The 22,984-nt window shown below is 41.1% G+C and overlaps 1 protein-coding gene across 1 annotated transcript in view; it reads right to left on the bottom strand.

The window, feature by feature from the left end:
- Nucleotides 1-22,984, bottom strand: part of LOC138851859 (uncharacterized) — a gene marked incomplete at its 3' end in the record, with an annotated part of 47,409 nt that overhangs the window by 18,638 nt on the left and 5,787 nt on the right. The window contains exon 2 of the mRNA XM_070081357.1: nucleotides 2,825-2,991. Coding sequence (XP_069937458.1) covers nucleotides 2,825-2,991 — 167 coding nt within the window. The remainder of the gene's footprint in view (nucleotides 1-2,824; nucleotides 2,992-22,984) is intronic.

Raw genomic sequence — 22,984 nt, 5'->3', positions numbered from 1 at the left:
ACACCTGACGCGCGCCGACCCAACTTGGATAGGTCCTTTGCACAACTCACCCACAAACTATTCTACCCAAGAAAATTTAAAAATTATTATTTGTCCAGTGTATTATTAAATTCTTCCCAAATTCTATTAATTATAAATGGATCTAATTTATATAAACCAAAGGAAATATTCATATTATTGTCAAAACTGCTTTTTATGAAACAAGATTCAATTATATTCCTGTCGACCATGGACTTGCTTGATACTACTTTCTCAACTTTTTGAAAATCAATTGGATGGTTAAAATCTCTTACATGAATAAATAGAGCATTGGAATCTTGTCCAGTTCTAATGCTATATTTATGTTGTTTTAATCTTAGTTCGAGATTTTTACCAGTTTGACCGTAATAAACTTTATCGCAAATTTTACAAGGAATCTTATAGACACATCCATCAGCATTTTGGGGGGAATTCTTTATCAAAAGTTTTTTTTACTGTATCAAGATTTTTGAATACAACTTTAATATTAAAAGTCTTAAGAAGAGAAGGCATATCAACCAAGTTTTCATGGTAAGGGAGAACCAACATATTTTTAGTTGAATAAGGCTAGTTGTCCCTTTTTGGATTGTAAAAAGTATTTCTAGCAACTTTAAAAGATGTGATGAATGGTTTTGAAAACCGACAAGTTGAAGAATTGAGACACTTATGCAACACATGGGAATCTTTACTGAAGAAACGTTTCGCCACACAGTGGCTTCATCAGTCCAATACAAAGTAGAAGTGGGTAAGGAGAGTAGAAGTTTGAGGTAATCAGTCCCTCAACCTGGATTCGATGTGTTCAGTCCATCACTCCTACAAGAGTGATGGACTGAACACATCGAATCCAGGTTGAGGGACTGATTACCTCAAACTTCTACTCTCCTTACCCACTTCTACTTTGTATTGGACTGATGAAGCCACTGTGTGGCGAAACGTTTCTTCAATAAAGATTCCCAAGTGTTGCATAAGTGTCTCAATTCTTCAACTTTAAAAGATTTATCAATTACATTTCTTGGGTATTTTAAATCATTACCTATTTCATAAATTTTGGATATTTCCTCATCTATGAACTCAGGACTACAAATTCGTAAAGCTCTCAAAAACATTGATGAGAAAACAGACAGTTTGATTCTATCTTGATGCGAGGAATAATAGTGGACAGAGGAACAGTTATTTGTAGGTTTTCTGTAAATTTTAAATTTGAATTCATTATTACCCTTAATAATTAAAACATCTAGAAAAGGCAATGAGTTATTTTCTTCAAACTCAACAGTAAAGTTTATAGAATAGGCTAAGCTATTTAATTTTCCAAGAAAATGGTGTATATCTACATTTTTGGGCATAAGACACAAAATATCATCAACATATCTGAACCATTTAGCTCTATTAGGGAGGATTGTGTTAAGCAACCTTGTTTCAAAAAATTCCATGTATAGGTTACTAAGAACAGGTGAAATAGGATTTCCCATTGTCATACCAAACTTCTGAGTGTAAAACTTATCATTAAATACAAATTTTGCATCAACAATGCAAAGTTTAATAAGTTTAATGATAGTAGGAACTGGCAATGGAATTTCTCTATTCTTTCAGAGTGGTTGTTTTGCATATTTTGAAATGACCTGTTTACTGTGATCTTATTGCATATATATATATATATATATATATATATATATATATATATATATATATATATATATATAAACACTGATCTCTGGATGAAGGAGACTCGAACCTACGAACCTTGGAATAAAGTACGCAGTGCTTTACCAATCTACCCACCCTGGACCAATACCTTGGAATCCAATTGTAGGTAGATTGGTAAAGCACTGCGTACCTTGTTCCAAGGTTCGTAGGTTCGAGTCTCCTTCAGCAGAGATCAGTGTTTGTATATATTTCGCCTGCTCTTGCGAATTCCTTGTGTATATATATATGTATATATATATATATATATATATATATATATATATATATATATATGTGTATATAGATATATATATGAGTTTTCCCTGAGGTACGTTTATTGTCTTCTCTGAGGATGAGGGTCCCCATTCCAGCTATAGAGGTGGTACTTCCCTATATTTTGAAAAAAAAAAAAATATATATATATATATATATATATATATATATATATATATATATATATATATATATATTTATATATATATATATATATATATATATATATATATATATATATATATATATATATATATATATTTATATATATATATATATATATATATATATATATATATATATATATATATATATATATATATATATATATTGGCAGTGAGGTGGTACTTCCCTATATATATATATATATATATATATATATATATATATATATATATATATATATATATATATATATATATATATCGGCAGTGAATGCCAATTGTTTCGAATATTTCCTTGTTTTTCTGAATCTAATTGATAAATATATGCTTGAACGTTGCATAATTATTTTAGAAATATTATATAAGTTTTGGCACCAGAATTAGTTCAAACAGAAAATATTATATCAGAGCCACTCAGTATTTATCAGTCACTAACACTATACATAAAATATTAAAAATGTTAGACACGGTCACACTAAAAACGAAATGCGTAATTAACAAAATAAAATATTTATTAAACAAAATTACGATTAATTACAGTGTCATCATGCCGCACACCAGTCTCACAAACATTTAGTTTTTAAACGACAAAATATGTTTTTTTTATTCTACTTATAATCATCAGGAGAAAAGGAATGTGAATCTTCGCCTATGAGGTGGCAAGTATAATTTAAAAGCCGACTTACCAGTGTAGGCCTCCTCTTGTTTGGCTTTAGCTGCAGGAGAGAGCTGCTCCTGGCTGTCATTACGGTGGTTCTGTAGCTCAGCTAATGAGTGAGGGTATTTAGGTCCCCTGGTGGCAGTGGCACCGTCTCCGGAAGGTCCAGACTCACTCTTTACAAACCGCGCACGTCTGAAGGAACACAGACCATTTATTAACAGTGGAAAAGAAAGATGAGTTAGGAAGAAGCAATAACAAGTGTGCAGAAAAAGTCAGCTCGTTGGCCGCTACATAAATCGGTAAAAATCTTAGTAAATAATTTGAAAAGGAAAAAAAAATATGCTAACGTAGAGTTCAAAATACAGTTGAACTTAGCTTTTGTAAGTGATAACTTACATATACAACATCACGTTCATTACTACATAATCACAGTCTCTAGTCTACTGACAACATATTCGAGATCTATCATGTAGCATGATGGACGACCTTGTCAACACACTAGACAAACGGCAGAGGTTCGTACAAAGGTTTGTCCGGGAACTATTAGTAATGGATAACGAAGAGCCAAAAATACTGAACGTAATGGGATTAGAAGATAAATACTCATTGAAACATAACATATGAAAAACTTAGAAGATATAATACAATAGACAGAGAAAAACAGTTTTAGTTGTAAGAAAGAAGCACTTGAAAGCAGTTTTACGTAACTCACAGAAAAATCACAAAGATGTTGGGAAATATCCATTAAGCTACAGATCTCACAGAGAGTAAAATGACTTGAAAAAAATAAGTAATAGAGGCTACCGCCATTAAGAATGAACATAACAACATAAAGAAGGAACACTGCGGCAGGCCTACTGGCCAATGCGAAGCAGCTCCATTTCTACCACCGGCTTAAGCCAATGCCCTGACCTAGTGAGGTCAGACATGTCACTTAAGAAAGGAGTACGGCATCCGACCTAGTAGCACAAGCTAGTCAGGTCCAACTCACACCCACCAACACACACTCATGTATTTATCCAACCTATTTTTAAAACTACACAACGTTTTAGCGTCTATGACTGTACTCGGGAGTTTGTTCCACTCATCCACAACTCTATTACTAAACCAGTACTTTCCTATATCCTTCCTGAATCTGAATTTTCAGCACGCTATTTATATCCCTTTTATTTATTCCTGTTTTCCATCTATACACCTCGATCATATCCCCCCTAATTCTACGCATTTCGAGAGAGTGCAGATTCAGGGCCCTCAGTCTATCCTCATAGGGAAGATTTCTGATACATGGGATCAACTTCGTCATCCTCCTTTGTACGTTTTCCAGAGCATTTATATCCATTCTGTAATACGGTGACCAGAACTGAGCAGCATAATCTAAATGAAGCTTAACCAAGGATATATAGAGTTGAAGAACAACCTGAAGACTTCTATTATTTATACTTCTTGCTATGAAGCCAAGGATTCTGTTAGCTTTATTGCATTGTAGTCAAAAAGATTAATGAACCTGGGAGTAATCAGTCAAAAGACATGACCAGGAACTGAGACTTGACCTGTAGCCACAAATACTTGAAGAGGAACAGGTAATACAGTCTCCCTTACATAGTAACTGTCACCACAACATGATCACTATTACCGAAACATGAGCACAGTCATCATTAATTAATCAGATTAAGACCTACATCATCATAGTCGCCAGTAGATGATCACAGTCACCAGTGATCTCAGTTTATAATATGACTAATCATCATTACATGATTACTGTTACCACTTTAAGATCACAGTCAGCACAACATAAACACCGCCAGCGTTATATAAGATCACAGTCATCTCTACATGTTCTAGTTATCACAACTTGATAAGTCACTCCCTAAATGGTCAGTCATAGCATCATGATCACAATCACCACTAAATCACGTTCATCCCAACTTACACATCCATTCCAAACTAGGGTTGGAAAACAAATTCTGCGAACCACCCTGAAATACAAATTCCTGATGGTGCGTATAATTTCGCCTGAGTCACATATTAACCGAACAATGGTCACAGCTAACGCAAGAGTTGCAGATTCAAAGAAGCAATCAGGAACCATAACAAGATGGCCCGGGGTGGCCCGGTGGCCTGGTGGCTAAAGCTCCCGCTTCACACACGGAGGGCCCGGGTTCGATTCCCGGCGGGTGGAAACATTTCGACACGTTTCCTTACACCTGTTGTCCTGTTCACCTAGCAGCAAATAGGTACCTGGGTGTTAGTCGACTGGTGTGGGTCGCATCCTGGGGGACAAGATTAAGGACCCCAATAGAAATAAGTTACAGTCCTCGATGACGCACTGACTTTCTTGGGTTATCCTGGGTGGCTAATCCTCCGGGGTTAAAAATCCGAACGAAATCTTATCTTATCTCTCTCAAGACCCTACACGGCTTGTCAGGCACATCACCAATACCGAACCCTCCTCTGATAATGTATGTATAAAAGGCTAGGAAAAAACTGCAAAGGCTTGCACTTTTGTATGAGCCATGAGGAGAAATTAGAGTTAAACTTGAATAAACTAGGAACAGGAATGAAATGACTATCCCACTGAAGATGCTGAGAGGAGCTGATATGGAGGACAGAGTCAGCTTTAGAAACACTCAAGGCATACAAAGCTGGAAGCTAAACACATCATATGTGTCAGAAAATACTTTTTTTTTAACTTCATAGTAGTCAGGAAAGAAAAAGTGCGCAGTGCAGTAGTAGAAACAGATTGTTTCTACTACTGCACTTTGGTTCACGCTGCCAAGAGAGTGAACCAAATAGCAGACAGCAAAACGACAGAGCCAAGAAGAAGCTTGAAGATAAGTTCGGTTCCATTTCAGTAGGGGATTGTGGCAATCAGTATTCACCAGACAAACGAAAGAGGTTGCAGAACCTGTAAATAGGGATAATATGGCAGAAGAATTTATTCCCAAAGCTTTAAGATGAAAGAGGAGAAAGAACTGAGGGAGACAATGGAAGAAATGGGGGTAAGGATAACAGGGGCAAAAATAATGAAGGACGTAGTAGCAAAGGGATCCAGAAACGGCAAAGAATGTAAAGTGTTTAAGGAGGTGAATAGAAAGACAGCAAGAGAAATGGAGGCAAACAAAGAAGTCTGCGGGGAAAGGCAATGAGTGGAAGAAAGAAGGAAATCGCCGGTTATCTATGAACTACAGGAGGTTGAGTGAGGTCCATAAAAACAGAGGCGACAAAGAGCTATTTAAAATCCTACTGGTCGTCGATAGTATAAGAAAGGAAGAGATTGGAAAGAAAGCAATTTTCAGAGGATCACATTTATCTCAGAACTGTATTATTTTCCCGAAAATGAGCTTGAAGAAAACTCGGACTGGTCAGTAACATAGAGGGAAGAGCCGTGGATGTAAATAAAATTCTGACAGGCAAGAAGCCAGGAGGAAGACCCTCCCTCAATGAACCTCATCCACTTAGTGAGCCTAACTCAAGACCTGTCCATACTTTTCCCAGCAGCAGCACTAACGCCAACTCTTCACTCTTCATCCCTAAACCCCTTCCCCTTCATGTTCTCTATTTAAAACCTCATCCTTAACCTCTGCACTGTAGTGATGTTCGTACAAATCCCAGCTCTACCTCTCCCAGTCTTGTCAGTTTATCAACACGCTGAGAGATTAGACAACACAAACCAGTGTATGGTAAAAGAAAGCTCAGAGTGAGGTTGCCATACAGAGAAAGATTATTAAACATGAATGATGAGTTTGAAGACTAAATAGCCGACATTACAGTCATCAGACATTACAGCCATCACAGATACAAAAACTGACAAGTGATACGTGAGGAGGAGGAGAGACACTGCTTTGAAGAATCAAGCACGATAAATAGATTTCAAGAAAAAGGCTTCATAATGTGCTCATTTAAGACCGGGGGAACCAAAGTAGTAATTGCAGAAATATACAACCCACCATCTAACAGTAGGAGACCGAGACAGTAAATGTAGAACACACAAAAAAATAGATTAAAGTAGCTTATGTACACTTAAGGAAGCAGATCTGAAGAAATGAGGTCCACATACAGGACTGGAAACAAAGAAACCTAGGAGAGAGAGAGAGAGAGAGAGAGAGAGAGAGAGAGAGAGAGAGAGAGAGAGAGAGAGAGAGAGAGAGAGAGAGAGAGAGAGAGAGAGAGAGAGAGAGAAGGAATTAGTAAGTAAGTAAGTTTATTCAGGTATACACAAATACAGTTACATAGAATTATCATACATAGCAGCATATGTGTAGAGAACCTGGGATAACCCAAAAAAGTCAGACAGAGTGACTTATTTCCATTGGGGTCCTTTTACCTTATTATTATAATATAAAGGTTATAATATTTTCTTATTATTCTACAATGAAGATAACATCTTATTATCATACTAAAAATACTATCTACTACACGAGGGTCATTAAGACTATCTACTACACGAGGGTCATTAAGACTATCTACAATACGAGGGTCATTACTAGGAATAAGGTAAAATTTACACGTATGTTATCTAAAAAATAGAAAATCATTTCCCTCCCTTTCTGTAGCTACATTCATCAGACACCTTTTGGCACTCTTCTTGAACTGGTTCATGCTATGACTGGCTTTGACATGTGCGGGCAGTCTGTTCCATTCCTTTATTGCTGTACAATAAAAGGTGTTTGAAGCCTGTCCAATGACTGTGGGTACTACAAAGTTGTGCTCTCTCCCCCTAGTACTATGATTGCTTTGGTTCCCAACCTTGACAAAGAAAGAGAAAGATAGAAGGTGAGGCAGCAGAACTGGACCTAGAATTTTCTGTAGGTACATCGAAACAATATGAAAATCTTCAAGGCTTAAGCGACCATGTAGTCTTCAACGCCAAAATCGTTTTGGAAGTAAATGTAAAGGAAAGAATAACAAGGGGGATGACACGTGTAAGATGGATAACACATAGAGGAGAGAACCTAGACAGAACGAGAAAATTTCTGAATGCAGAATACAGGTAAGAGAATACGAAGGAAAATTAGTGAGAGTACCAATTAAGAAACTGCCAGGAGGCAGAGGAGAATTTCTTGCTCGGAAGAGGTGGAAACGGCAAAGACAAAGCTTTATTCAACAACAGAAGCAAAAAAAGATAAGCATAAATCTTGGTAAACATACCGATAACAAAGGAGTAACAAGAACAGAGAAGAGAGCAGATTAGCCAAACTTGAATAGTCACATGTGAAAAGAGAGGCTGAGGAACATTTTAGAGATGACAGCATCAAAGGGCATATTTGAACTAAAAGTGTTTCTCAGTCACATCAGAAGTAAGAAGACAGTAAATTACTAGTTTATTTGACTGAAGAAGGAAGGAACAGAGCTCACTAGAAATATCTGGGAAGTCTGTGAGGTGATGATTAAACAATTTGGAGCAGTTTTCAAGAGGATATAAGGGCAATACCCAAAAGCCTTGTGAAACCGGACACAACACACACAACATGGATGAGGTGATGAAAGTTTTAGTCAACTGGATACATCAACAGTAATGGAAGCTGACAGTGTCACCATGGACTCTGCAAAAGTGAGCAAAAGCACTGTCAGAACCACCAGCTTAGATAAATAAGTCAATGAAAACAGGTCCAAGAAGACTAAAATGTTCCCCGTATATTTAAGAAAGGAGACAGACAAGAAACATTGAACTAAAGACAAATTCCACAAACATTCATTCCTTGCAAGATAATGAAGATTATTTAAAGGAAGGAGATAGTTTAAAGGAAGGAGAAGTTATTACATAAACAATATCCAACAAGAGTTTAAATATGAAAAATCTTGTTTTATTAACCTATTGTATTCTATACAAAAAATAACAGATGTGAGACAATGGTGGGTAAACTGCATTTTCTTAAAAAAAATATTTACTCAGCAAGAGACCGGAGCAAAAACATCAGAGTACATCAGAGTACATCAGAGTACCTTAGGGAAGCACAGAGTAATTGTCAGAAGTTTAAATAAAAGTTTTAATAAAACATGAAGTTTTCTTACTTAAACCTTAAAGGCAAGACAATCTTTCAGAGAAGAAAGTTGGGATTAGTTAGAAAAGCTCACGAAGGCAATATAAAACAAATGATCATGGGAAATTTGAAAGTTACGGAAGTAAGACCTGGGAGCGGAAACGTGGTGAGTTAAATTGCTGGAAGAAAGGAAAACCTCACGAGTGAGAATTTCAGGGATACAACCTGGAAGACAGTGGGAGACAAACCAGCAATGCTGGACTTTGTAGTCATCCCATGTGACTTAACGTAGGAGGCAGTGAATGTTGGAGGTTACTTAGTTTAAGGGGACACAGTTGGAGCCTGGATACAGAAAGGTACCATCGGAGGTTTAATTAATGAAGTATTTCTTTAGTCTCACTTCATGGTGAAGTGCTGGAGGTAAGACATCAGCGAATAATTAAAGATGATGCCAAAAAAATCAATGACTCCAGTCAAAGCATTCTAGGAGAGGAGTGTCTACCCTCGTAAACACATCTTGGTGAGTATAGTCACCACTACATGATCACAGTCACCACTAAATCTACATAGTCACTGCTAAATTATGATAGTCGCAATTACACGATCACTGTTATAAAAAAATATCACGTTATCACAGTCATCACTACATGATCACAGTTATCACTTGATCAGTCTGCACCATATGATCATAGGCACCACTATATGATCACAGGCACCACTACATGATCAAAAGTGTGATCCACATGATCACAGTCACCTCTACTTGATCACAGGCACCATAACAGAGGTATGATAAAGCTCATGGAGCAGGAAGAGTGACCCAGGAGGGACCAGTGAAGAAGCGGGGCCAAAAGTTATGACTCGACCCCTGCAATCACAACAAGGTGAGTGCAACTAGGCGAGTACAGGCACCACTACATGATCACAGTCATCACTACATGATCAGAGTTACAAGTGGAGAGGGAAGCAGGAATGGAAGGAAGAATGAAGCCAGTCTACAAGAGAGAGGACTACACAGGCAGGAGGAATTTCCTGCACGGGGTTCAGTGGGACAGAGAACCGGCAGGGAAGCCAGTAAACGAGATGCTGGAATATGTGACTACGATATGCAATGAAGCTGAGTAGAGGTTTGTGCCCAAAGGTAACAGAAACAACGAGAAAGCCAGGATGAGCCCATGGTTCACCCAAGGGTGTAGAGAAGCCAAAACCAAGTGTGCCAGAGAATGGAAGAGATATAGAAGGCAAATGACCAAGAGAATAAGGAGAGCAGTCGTAGAGCCAGAATTGAATATGCACAGGTAAGAAGAGAGGCCCAACTACAATATGAAAATGACATAGAAGCGAAAGCAAAATCTGATCTGAAGATGCTGTACAGCCATATCAGGAGAACAACAGCCAACGACCAGGTAATCAGGTTGAGGAAGGAAGGAGGGGAGCTCACAAGAAAAGACCGTGAAGTATGTGAGGAGCTCAACATGAGATTCAGAGAAGCGTTCACAGAGGAGACAGAAGGAACTCCAGAAAGAAGGAGAGGTGGGGTGCACAACCAAGTGTTGGACACAATAAATACAACCGAGGAAGAAGTGAAGAGGCTGCTAAGCGAACTAAACGCCTCAAAGGCGATGGGAATGGATAACATCTCTCCATGGGTCCTGATAGAGGGAGTAGAGGTGCTGTGTGTAACAACAATCTTTAACACGTCTATGGAAACAGTATGGACATCAAATGTAGTCCCAATATTTAAAAAAAGAAGACAGGCGCGAAACATTAAACTACAGACTAGTGTCACTGACATGCAGAGTATGCAAAGTCATGTAGAAGATTATCAGGAAGAGTGTGATGAAGCACCTGAAGAGGAATGAGCTTATCAACAACAGCCAACATGGGTTTAGGGACGGGAAATCCTGTGTCACAAACCTACTGGAGTTCTATGACAAGGTGACAGCAGTAAGACAAGAGAGAGAGGGGTGGGTAGACTGCATTTTCTTGGACTGTAAGAAGGCGTTTGACACAGTTCTGCACATGAGAGTAGTGCAAAAACTGGAGGACCAGGCAGGAATAACAGGAAAGGCACTACAGTGGATCAGGAAGACAGCAGCGAGTGATGGTATGAGGTGAGGTGTCAGAGTTGGCGCCTGTGATGAGTGGGGTTCCGCAGGGTTCAGTCCTAGGACCGGTGCTGTTTCTGGTATTCGTGAACGAGATGACGGAAGAAATAGACTCCGAAGTGTCCCTGTTTGCAGATGATGTGAAGTTGATGAGAAGAATTCAATTGGACGAGGACCAGGCAGAACTACAAAGAGATCTGGACAGGCTGCAGTCCTGGTCCAGCAATTGGCTCCTGGAGGTAAACCCACCAAGTGCAAAGTCATGAAGATTGGGGAAGGGCAAAGAAGACCACAGACGGAGTACAGTCTAGGGGGCCAAAGACTACAAACTTCAGTGAAGAAAAAAGATTTTGGGGTGAGTATAATACCAGGCATATCTCCTGAGGCACGCATCAACCAAATAACTGCTGCAGCATATGGACGCCTAGCAAACCTCAGAACAGCATTCCGCCATCTTAATAAGGAATCGTTCAGGACCCTGTATACTGTGTACGTTAGGCCCATATTGGAGTATGCGGCACCAGTTTGGAACCCACATCTAGCCAAGCACGTAAAGAAACTAGAGAAAGTGCAAAGGTTTGCAACAAGACTAGTCCCAGAGCTAAAAAGTATGTCCTACAAGGAGAGGTTATGGGAAATCAACCTGACGACACTGGAGGACAGGAGAGATAGGGGGGACATGATAACGACATACAAAATACTGAGAGGAATTGACAAGGTGGACAAAAACAGGATGTTCCAGAGATTGGACACAGTAACAAGGGGACACAGTTGGAAGCTAAAGACACAGATGAATCACAGGGATGTTAGGAAGTATTTCTTCAGCCACAGAGTAGTCAGTAAGTGGAATAGTTTGGGAAGCGATGTAGTGGAGGCAGGATCCATACATAGCTTTAAGCAGAGGTACGATAAAGCTCACGGCTCAGGGAGAGTGACCTAGTAGCGATCAGTGAAGAGGCGGGGCCAGGAGCTCGGACTCGACCCCCGCAACCTCAACTAGGTGAGTACAACTAGGTGAGTACAGTCACCACTACATGATCACAGTCACCACTACATGATCACAGTCACCACTACATGATCACAGTCACCATTACATGATCACAGTCACCACTACATGATCACAGTCACCACTACATGATCACAGTCACCACTACATGATCACAGTCACCACTACATGATCACAGTCACCACTACATGATCACAAGCACCACTACATGATCACAAGCACCACTACATGATCACAGTCACCACTACATGATCACAGTCACCACTACATGATCACAATCACCACTACATGATCACAAACACCACTGCATGATCACAAGCACCACTACATGATCACAGTCACCACTACATGATCACAAGCACCACTACATGATCACAAGCACCACTACATCATCACAAGCACCACTACATCATCACAAGCACCACTACATGATCACAAGCACCACTACATGATCACAAACACCACTACATGATCACAAACACCACTACATGATCACAAGCACCACTACATGATCACAAGCACCACTACATGATCACAAGCACCACTACATGATCACAAGCACCACTACATGATCACAAGCACCACTACATGATCACAAGCACCACTACATGATCACAAGCACCACTACATGATCACAAGCACCACTACATGATCACAGTCACCACTACATGATCACAGTCACCACTACATGATCACAGTCACCACTACATGATCACAGTCACCACTACATGATCACAAACACCACTACATGATCACAAGCACCACTACATGATCACAAGCACCACTGCATGATCACAGTCACCACTGCATGATCACAGTCACCACTACATGATCACAAGCACCACTACATGATCACAAGCACCACTACATGATCACAAGCACCACTACATGATCACAGTCACCACTACATGATCACAAGCACCACTACATGATCACAAGCACCACTACATGATCACAAGCACCACTACATGATCACAGTCACCACTACATGATCACAGTCACCACTACATTATCACAGTCACCACTACATGATCACAAGCACCACTACATGATCACAGTCACCACTACATGATCACAGTCACCACTACATGATCACAGTCACCACTACATGATCACAAGCACCACTACATGATCACAGTCACCACTACATGATCACAGTCACCACTACATGATCACAGTCACCACTACATGATCACAGTCACCACTACATGATCACAGTCACCACTACATGATCACAGTCACCACTACATGATCACAGTCACCACTACATGATCACAAGCACCACTACATGATCACAAGCACCACTACATGATCACAGTCACCACTACATAATCACAGTCACCACTACATGATCACAGTCACCACTACATGATCACAAGCACCACTACATGATCACAGTCACCACTACATGATCACAGTCACCACTACATAATCACAGTCACCACTACATAATCACAGTCACTACTACATGATCACAAGCACCACTACATGATCACAGTCACTACTACATGATCACAGTCACCACTACATGATCACAAGCACCACTACCTGATCACAAGCACCACTACATGATCACAAGCACCACTACATAATCACAAGCACCACTACATGATCACAGTCACCATTACATGATCACAGTCACCACTACATGATCACAGTCACCACTACATGATCACAGTCACCACTACATGATCACAAGCACCACTACATGATCACAGTCACCACTACATGGTCACAAGCACCACTACATGATCACAGTCACCACTACATGATCACAGTCACCATTACATGATCACAGTCACCATTACATGATCACAGTCACCACTACATGATCACAGTCACCACTACATGATCACAGTCACCACTACATGATCACAGTCACCACTACATGATCACAGGCACCACTACATAATCACAGTCACCACTACATGATCACAGTCACCACTACATGATCACAGTCACCACTACATGATCACAAGCACCACTACATGATCACAGTCACCACTACATGATCACAAGCACCACTACATGATCACAAGCACCACTACATGATCACAAGCACCACTACATAATCACAAGCACCACTACATGATCACAGTCACCACTACAACAATATTCAATACATCTATCGAAACAGGGAGATTGCCTGAGGCATGGAAGACAGCAAATGTAGTCCCAATCTTTAAAAAAGGAGACAGACATGAAGCATTAAACTACAGACCAGTGTCACTGACATGTATAGTATGCAAAATCATGGAGAAGATTATCAGGAGAAGAGTGGTGGAACACCTAGAAAGGAACGATCTCATCAACAGCAGCCAACATGGTTTCAGGGACGGGAAATCCTATGTCACAAACCTACTGGAGTTCTATGACATGGTGACAGCAGTAAGACAAGAGAGAGAGGGATGGGTGGATTGCATTTTCTTGGACTGCAAGAAGGCGTTTGACACAGTTACACACAAGAGATTGGTGCAAAAACTGGAGGACCAAGCAGGGATAACAGGGAAGGCACTACAATGGATCAGGGAATACTTGTCAGGAAGACAGCAGCGAGTCATGGTACGTGGCGAGGTGTCAGAGTGGGCACCTGTGACCAGCGGGGTCCCGCAGGGGTCAGTCCTAGGACCAGTGCTGTTTCTGGTATTTGTGAACGACATGACGGAAGGAATAGACTCTGAGGTGTCCCTGTTTGCAGATGACGTGAAGTTGATGAGAAGAATTCACTCGATCGAAGACCAGGCAGAACTACAAAGGGATCTGGACAGGCTGCCGACCTGGTCCAGCAATTGGCTCCTGGAGTTCAATCCCACCAAGTGCAAAGTCATGAAGATTGGGGAAGGGCAAAGAAGGCCGCAGACGGAGTACAGTCTAGGGGATCAGAGGCTACAAACCTCACTCAAGGAAAAAGATCTTGGGGTGAGTATAACACCAGGCACATCTCCTGAAGCGCACATCAACCAAATAACTGCTGCAGCATATGGGCGCCTAGCAAACCTCAGAACAGCATTCCGACATCTTAATAAGGAATCATTCAGGACCCTGTACACCCTGTAGCACCACTACATAATCACAAGCACCACTACATAATCACAAGCACCACTACATAATCACAAGCACCACTACATAATCACAAGCACCACTACATAATCACAAGCACCACTACATGATCACAAGCACCACTACATAATCACAAGCACCACTACATGATCACAAGCACCACTACATAATCACAAGCACCACTACATAATCACAAGCACCACTACATGATCACAAGCACCACTACATAATCACAAGCACCACTACATAATCACAAGCACCACTACATGATCACAAGCACCACTACATGATCACAAGCACCACTACATAATCACTGTCAAATGTTACAACTTTCTCATTACAATGTTCATTTCAAAAAGAAAAATATTTTCAATGCTATTTCCACTTTAATGTTCATTGTTAGTGTTCACAGTTCACACTCCAGTGTTTACTTTTTTTTTTTTATATTTTTATTTAAAACAACACAATACATTAAATAGATAAAAGAACACAGTATCAGTTCTTACTCAAAATTATAAATCTCATTGTCTAAATGAACACAGACGATTAACGTTGTGTTGTCACAACTGTCCCTCATCCCATATACATTACATCCAATGTAACTATGTTAAGTAAGATTACACAAGATAACATAACAATATTCATCATTATTATTATAACCAAGGAAAACCCAAACCTACAATCTGCATTATTTTTTCCACTTTGTTATTTATATATTATTAATCCACATAATCTTCAAACCCTCCTTTACAATACTCATTATTGTCAGTGCCGACACAGCTGACACTTCTACCCCCCCCCCCCCCGTATGTACAGTCCCCATTCTAAATAACATACATTAATTTCCCTAATGAATGGTCATTGAAAACAATTTCTACTAAAATAACCCAACCAGCAGACTTCCAAACAAAAACAGTCAGGGTCATTATAAGACATGTAGGAACGAGTCCTGCAATCATATATGTATACATATGCACATGCATATACACATACGTGTATGTGCACTTATTCATAAGAACAAACTAAATCATACATAGAAATAAATCGCTAAATGACTTGTCTGCAAATAAACTAAATATTACAATCTATGATAGAACTATACCAAAGACATTGGTTCCCCCAAACACCCTACACATACACAAAGTTAATGTTACTGATTAACACTCAATATATAATAGGACCTTCCATACAAAATAAGGGTATATATAAACCCCATCAAATACTTATATTTTCGTACATAGTGCATAATGTACATATTCAATACAATAAAAAAAAAGAGGTGTATGACAAGGCTGAATCTATCTTCAGATTAAAAATATATAAGACATAACCTCACATTATACATATAAATATAAACCTCCTATATAATGATTCTTATAACAATAAGGGAAAAAACCGAAAATCACATACAACTTTTGACTCTATGATTTTACAAAAATTCATAAGGTCTACATACCCCGGAGCCCCCAACGGCTCCCTACAATAAACTTTACCCACATCAACCACCGTGCAAACCAATCAACCATACCTCACCAGGCTTCCAATCACAACCAAGAGGGCGCACCACTGAAGAGACCAACCCCTTGCCTCTCACCCCATACTCAAACGGAGTAAACGTTCAACAGTAAGTCCACGATATCCCTCCGGAAAACTAATTACCCACCTTCCCCCATATAATTGTTTGTTCCTACATGCTGTCCTATAAAAACTCGCCGCCAACGCTTTTATCCTAATGTTCCCCTCCACCTCCCTCATCCCCCAAGAAACATACAAGTAATCAACTATTACATATCTGATAGCCCTTCCCACCTCTTTGGGTACCCCTCCCATATCTAACATTAAAGCCCTAAGGGGTGATATCTTTCCCCCCCCCAATAAAAAGAAAACCCTCTTCAACCACAATCTTACCACCTCCAATGCAGAACAAAAATATACTACATGAAAAGCCGTTTCAACTTCCCCACAAAAAGCGCATGACGCCTCTCTCACAAAACCCATTCGTCTTAGCACCTCTTTCGATGCTAACGTCCCCATAAGAAATCTATATACTAATTCCCTCGCTCTTGCCGGTATTCTTAATTTACTAAATTCCACCCATATCACTCTCCAATCATATGTGGGATACACTGCCATCCCTTGCATTAATTCCTGACGACGGCCCACACCCACTAACCGTTTTACCTTGAGTTTTTTAACATTGCATACCTTTAACATAAACCGCAACATGTCTTCACACTCCACTAAGTCCCTGCCACCCCACCGTTTGCGGATATCCCCCATCACCTCCCCCACCCGAAGACCCCTTTCCCCCGCTGCCCGAATATACCTCTGCTTCACATATAGCGCCTTCACCCTAGACCCTAATGCAATCAATCCCAGTCCTCCCTGCCTTACCGCAGTCATTACTACATCTTTGCCCAACTACGCCCTCCCATAGCCCCACACATACCTTAAGACCCTTCTTTGCATTTCCATAATATCCTGACTTTGTAATGGGTAAATTTCCGCCACTCCCCACACCTTACTATAAATCAGCGTATTTACCACCACAACCCTTTGATGCAAGGTTACATCCCCGGCCCTTAGACTCCTGAGCCTACTCAAAGCTCTGTCCATTACCATTTCTGAATTAACCCTCCTGCTCTCCTGTGCATCTGCCAAAAACAAAATCCCACAAATCTTTAGCCTATCTACAGTTATCCAACCAAACTCCTCCCCCAAGGTCCCTCCTACCCAAGCGCCTACCTCCAACAACCGTGATTTCTGCTTATTAACTCTCATCCCAGTAGCATTCCCAAAAATCTCAATTACCCTTCCCACTTTTCTTAAATCTTCAATCTCATTAAGTAAAACAGTTGTATCATCTACATAACCAACAATATTCCCACAATATCCTCCACTCTCCCCCAACCTTCCCATCCCACCATCAACCAGAACATAGAAAGGATTCTGCATACATGCAAAGAGTATTTGGGAGAGTGGACACCCCTGCCTTAAACCCCTTCCCATGCTTACTGAACTACCCAACCTCCCATTTACCTGTACTCTCATTGATGCATTCTCATACAAAGTCCTCACCCATCCAACCACCCTCCCTCCAAAACCCATTCTCACCATACTCTCAATCAAAAATTCCCTATCCACATAATCATAAGCTTTCTCCCAATCCAGACCTAGAATACCTCCCTTGTTACTACCCTCAAGGAAATCCCGAATACGACCATGACCTACCCGCATAATCCTCCCCGGGATACCAAACTGTCCCCCATGTATCACCGACCCCATGACCTTCTTCAGTCTATTACCCAAAATTTTCGCAAAAACCTTGTAATCAGCGCACATCAAAGATATTGCACGGTAAGCACTCAACTCTCTAACCCCCCCCTTCTTTGGCACCAAAACTATGACACCCGTACTTTGCGATATGCCCAACTTCCCACTAGTTAACATATGGTCCAATAGCCTAACAAAACACTGCCTAATACACCCCCAATGTGCTCTATAAAAATCATTTGGTATACCGTCTATCCCTGGTGTTTTCCCGGTACTCATCCCGAAAACTGCCTCTTCCACCTCAACCTCACTTATACCAACCTCCAACCCCACTCTATCCTGCTCACTTAAAACGCTATGGAACCCCCCTTCAAAAATACCCTCCCAGGAACCCCCCTCCCTCCAACTCCATTTCTCTCTAAACCAACTATCAGCATAGAGACTCATACTTTCCGTATTGGATAGGACTCGACCCACTGGATACCCTCCCACCCCAGGGCTTGTCTCCAATTGTAGAATGGTGGTTACACTCTGTCGGTCCCGAAATTTACGTAAAACATACCCAGACGGCTTATCACCCCACAAAACATCCTCTAACCCCGCCCTAACCCTAATTGCATCAAACCTATCATTGTGTAATTCAGCTATTCTACTCCACAGTCTGTCCATATCATCCCTCCTACCACCTCCCCCAACATAACAATCTTGCAACTGTCCCTCCAGATAATTTTGCAACCCAAAACGCCACCTCGCCTCCTCTCGTCCCCTAGCCTTAAAAAAATTCGCTATTCCAGGTTTTGCCTGCATTTCCCACCAATCTAACAGATCTATCTCCCTGTTCCTAGCCTCCCAAAAAGGCAACCACCAATCACTGAAAAAAGGCCCCTCCCCCTCCTCCTTAAGAAGCCTTACATTTAATTTCCAGTACCCAGAATAAATACGCACCACTCCATCCCACATCAAATCTGCTATTACCGCCCTGTGATCAGAAAACCCCACATCGAAGGTTTGCACCCTCACAACATCTATACCCTGCTTAATATAAATTCTGTCTAATCGCGCTTCATATCCCCTACGGACGAACGTATGCTCCACTAGGTAACCCCCCCTCCCCACCACATCAACAACCCCAATATCTCGCAATACATCCCTCAGCACACTCAGCACACAACCCGCCCCTCTCGGTTCGACATCACCACTCCTAATCACACAATTCCAATCACCTCCTATTACTGTTATAGCAGGCAAACCTCTCAAGTGATACAGCAATACCTCTCTGACAAAATCTACTTTTACCCTGATATTACTAGTTGCTGGCATGTAAACTCCCACGAAACTAACTCGACTCTCACCCCAGACGCCATCCACCCTCACGATCCTCCCCCCCCCCCTCTTCCCAACCAATGACACGCAAGGGGCTGGTCTCCTTTACCGCAACTGCTACCCCACCTTTCAATTGCAAACCACTGGTTACATACATCCGATATCCTTTCACCCTCAACACACTACCAGCCCTATGATTATGCTCTTGCAAAAAGCATATGTCAACATCAAACCTCCTTAAAAACCACTCCAACCAAACTTTCTTGACCTCAGTCTTAAGTCCATTAACATTAAGCGTGACACATCTGAAAATTACAGAAGGAGCGGCTTTCCCCTATGCCTCTGGGATTTACCCACTGCACTTTTCATATTACGTGTTCCTTTGCCACTCGAGTTTTCCTGTGCAGTCACCTCCCCCCTCCCTTTCCCAATTTGCAACTCAGGCACACCTCTACCACTATGTGTCCTCGGCTCCACAACCGCTGCCCATGACTTCTTCCCCGGCCTCTGCCCCGGGGTAATGACCTCATCTATCTCTGATGCCGCAGTTCGTTTCCTAGAACTCACACTTACACACATATCACCCTCAGACAAATCCTCCTGGTGTACCTCCACGGCCACCACATGCTCTCGCCCAATCTTACTCAAGTCTTCCTCAACAATTTGTTGTCCCTCCAAAGTTCCAGCTTCACATGAACTGAGGACACCTTTTGCACAGGGTTCCTCCTCATCCAAAAAATCCTTGATCACATCTGCCAATAACCCATCCTGGGTTGAAGCTTCCTGGACGAAAGTCTCCTCAGATGTCACCTTCAACTCCCCCGACGCCCCTGGGAGAGTGACACATGTCTCCGCCGCCGCCACCTCCCGGTCGACCTCTTCGCTCCAGAGGTCATTCCTCCGGCCTCCCGAGGCATCAGAGCCAGGCACCAAATTACACGACTGTTGAATCACAATTGGAGTGTCGAGAATTCGAGAAGCCCGCCTCCTAGGATACTGGGCTGCCATGTGCTCATAAGAGCTACATAGACGACATGTTTTCCGTTGCCCAGCATAGTACACATAAACCTGTGTTCTACAACCGATCATCGTAACATAGGATGGTATAGGCCTTGGTAAAGTCATTTTAAGGGTGTAAGAACCTTCCGGCATTCCTTCATATGGACCATCCCTCCACACCCCCATTGTTGCAGAATGCACTGTCCCATAACTTCGAAAAAACTCCTGCAGGCCATAAGCCGTAGCCTCGAAGGGTACATTCCGTACCTTCACCCATGTGAAGTACTTAGAGACGTCATGTAACACAACATCCATCGTTGAATTCACACTCATGCGTTGTTCCTGGTAATGCTCGACAATTCTTGTGTAGAAATCGACTCGTAGAAATTTCACAAAGATTCTTGTTAAACCATTAAGGGCGACGCCATACAATTCCTCGTTGGGAATACCATATGTATCCCTGATGATGTTAGGGAGAAGGACGTTCATCGTATCTCCACTTAACGTACCACGAACCAGCTCTATGCAGATAGTATTCACTCTCCGTACTGTATGTTCCGCCATGTTGATATCCCAATGAGCAGCGCACGTCCTCACTACTCAATGGTTGTTGCTGAACTAAGGTAGCTCGCCTGAAGACAGCAGAGGGGTGCCGAGACACAACCGCACTCCACCGTGGTCAGGCAGCGAATCTCATGCAGGATACAGCTAATATAGAACAAGTATCGTTGTAAAATATAAAAATAGTTTATTGTAAGCGAAAAAAACCGCCCTGTATTGAAGAGCAAACGGACGTGTTTTAGACGTGTCTAGTTGGATGTACAAGTGACTGACTGGGAGAGTCTTGGAGGCAGCGATGAGAGGGCAGTAGTTGCTGAACGACTCATACGGACTTAGGCTGAGTTATGTAAGTTGTGGTGTTTGAGTTATGTTTAAGCCATAGGATGTTTCTCGGTGATTTTGTTTCTCTTATGGAAACTGGTATGGCCCTGGTATTTATGTGGGGAACGCCTGCTGAAGAGTGGAGTCATTTATATAGCCTAGCCTTAGATAACTAGTAGCAGTGTACTAGTGATTTTTTTTTGTGAAATATAGTGAAGGCAGGGTTTGTTCTGTATATATGAATGCTGTTACTGATTAATATAGTTTAGTTTCATATACGTGAGTTTGTGTCCTTACTGTGTAACAAGAGTACTGATCGTTAGTTAAGCACTTTATGTGAAGTTACAAGTGTGGCCATAATTTGGTGTAAGTTTTAATATTTTATATCCCCAGGCGCCAGCATACTTGCGTAAGATACATTCTACAGTGTAAAATATTCACACATGAGTGTTTGTGAACACTAACACTGTTGGTGTTCACATTACAGTGCTCAGAATACAGATCACTCACAGCAGCAGACATACACTGCAGTCAACAATTGTCAGTGTTTTTGAATCTGAGTTACAATGCTAAGAGTTCCCCTCAGGGAAGGTTCCTTGATGTTGGTGAGGGGCTCTTGATTTAGGGAATTGGATCTGCGCTCCAGTTTCCCGAATTAAGCCTGAATGCCTTCCACATCCCCCCCCCAGGCGCTGTATAATCCTATGGGTTTAGCGCTTCCCTTGATTATAATAATAATAATAATGCTGAGAGTTCGCAAAACAGCGATTCCAAAAACCGTCGATGCTATCGCTGTAGTACTGTGAGTACTTAATGTAATGTTAACAGCTCAATGTTCAACTTATACTTTTCAGTGTACTTGTTCATGAAGAAGTGTTCAAACGCCACAATGCTTATATTAGTGCTCACATTGTAATTCTGTTAACAAAACAGTGATCACACTAATGTGTTCACTTCTCGTACAATAACGTTCACTCTGCAGTGTTCAGTGTTCTCACAAAAGAGTTGCTAATGAGAATACAGTGCTCATAATAGTCTTCTTTCTACAAAATTCAAAATAAAGTTTTCAGAATAATGCTCGGTATAAAATATTAAAAAAAAAAAAAATTTACTTTTAACATTAACCCTTAAACTGTCGAAACGTAGATCTACGTTTTTTCAACATTTGAAAGTATGTTACCGTGGTTGTTTAATATATTTATAGATGGGGTTGTAAGACAAGTAAATGCGAGGGTCTTGGCAAGAGGCGTGGAGTTAAAAGATAAAGAATCACACATAAAGTGGGAGTTGTCACAGTTGCTCTTTGCTGATGACACTGTGCTCTTGGGAGATTCTGAAGAGAAGTTGCAGAGGTTGGTGGATGAATTTGGTAGGGTGTGTAAAAGAAGAAAATTAAGAGTGAATACAGGAAAGAGTAAGGTTATGAGGATAAAAAGATTAGGTGATGAAAGATTGGATATCAGATTGGAGGGAGAGAGTATGGAGGAGGTGAATGTATTCAGATATTTGGGAGTGGACGTGTCAGCGGATGGATCTATGAAAGATGAAGTGAA

This window comes from Cherax quadricarinatus, unplaced genomic scaffold, assembly GCF_038502225.1.
Source record: "Cherax quadricarinatus isolate ZL_2023a unplaced genomic scaffold, ASM3850222v1 Contig2457, whole genome shotgun sequence".
Taxonomy (NCBI): Eukaryota; Metazoa; Arthropoda; class Malacostraca; order Decapoda; family Parastacidae; genus Cherax; species Cherax quadricarinatus.
The sequence above is the reverse complement of the archived record's forward strand: the minus strand, read 5'-3'. Positions and strand labels throughout refer to the sequence as shown.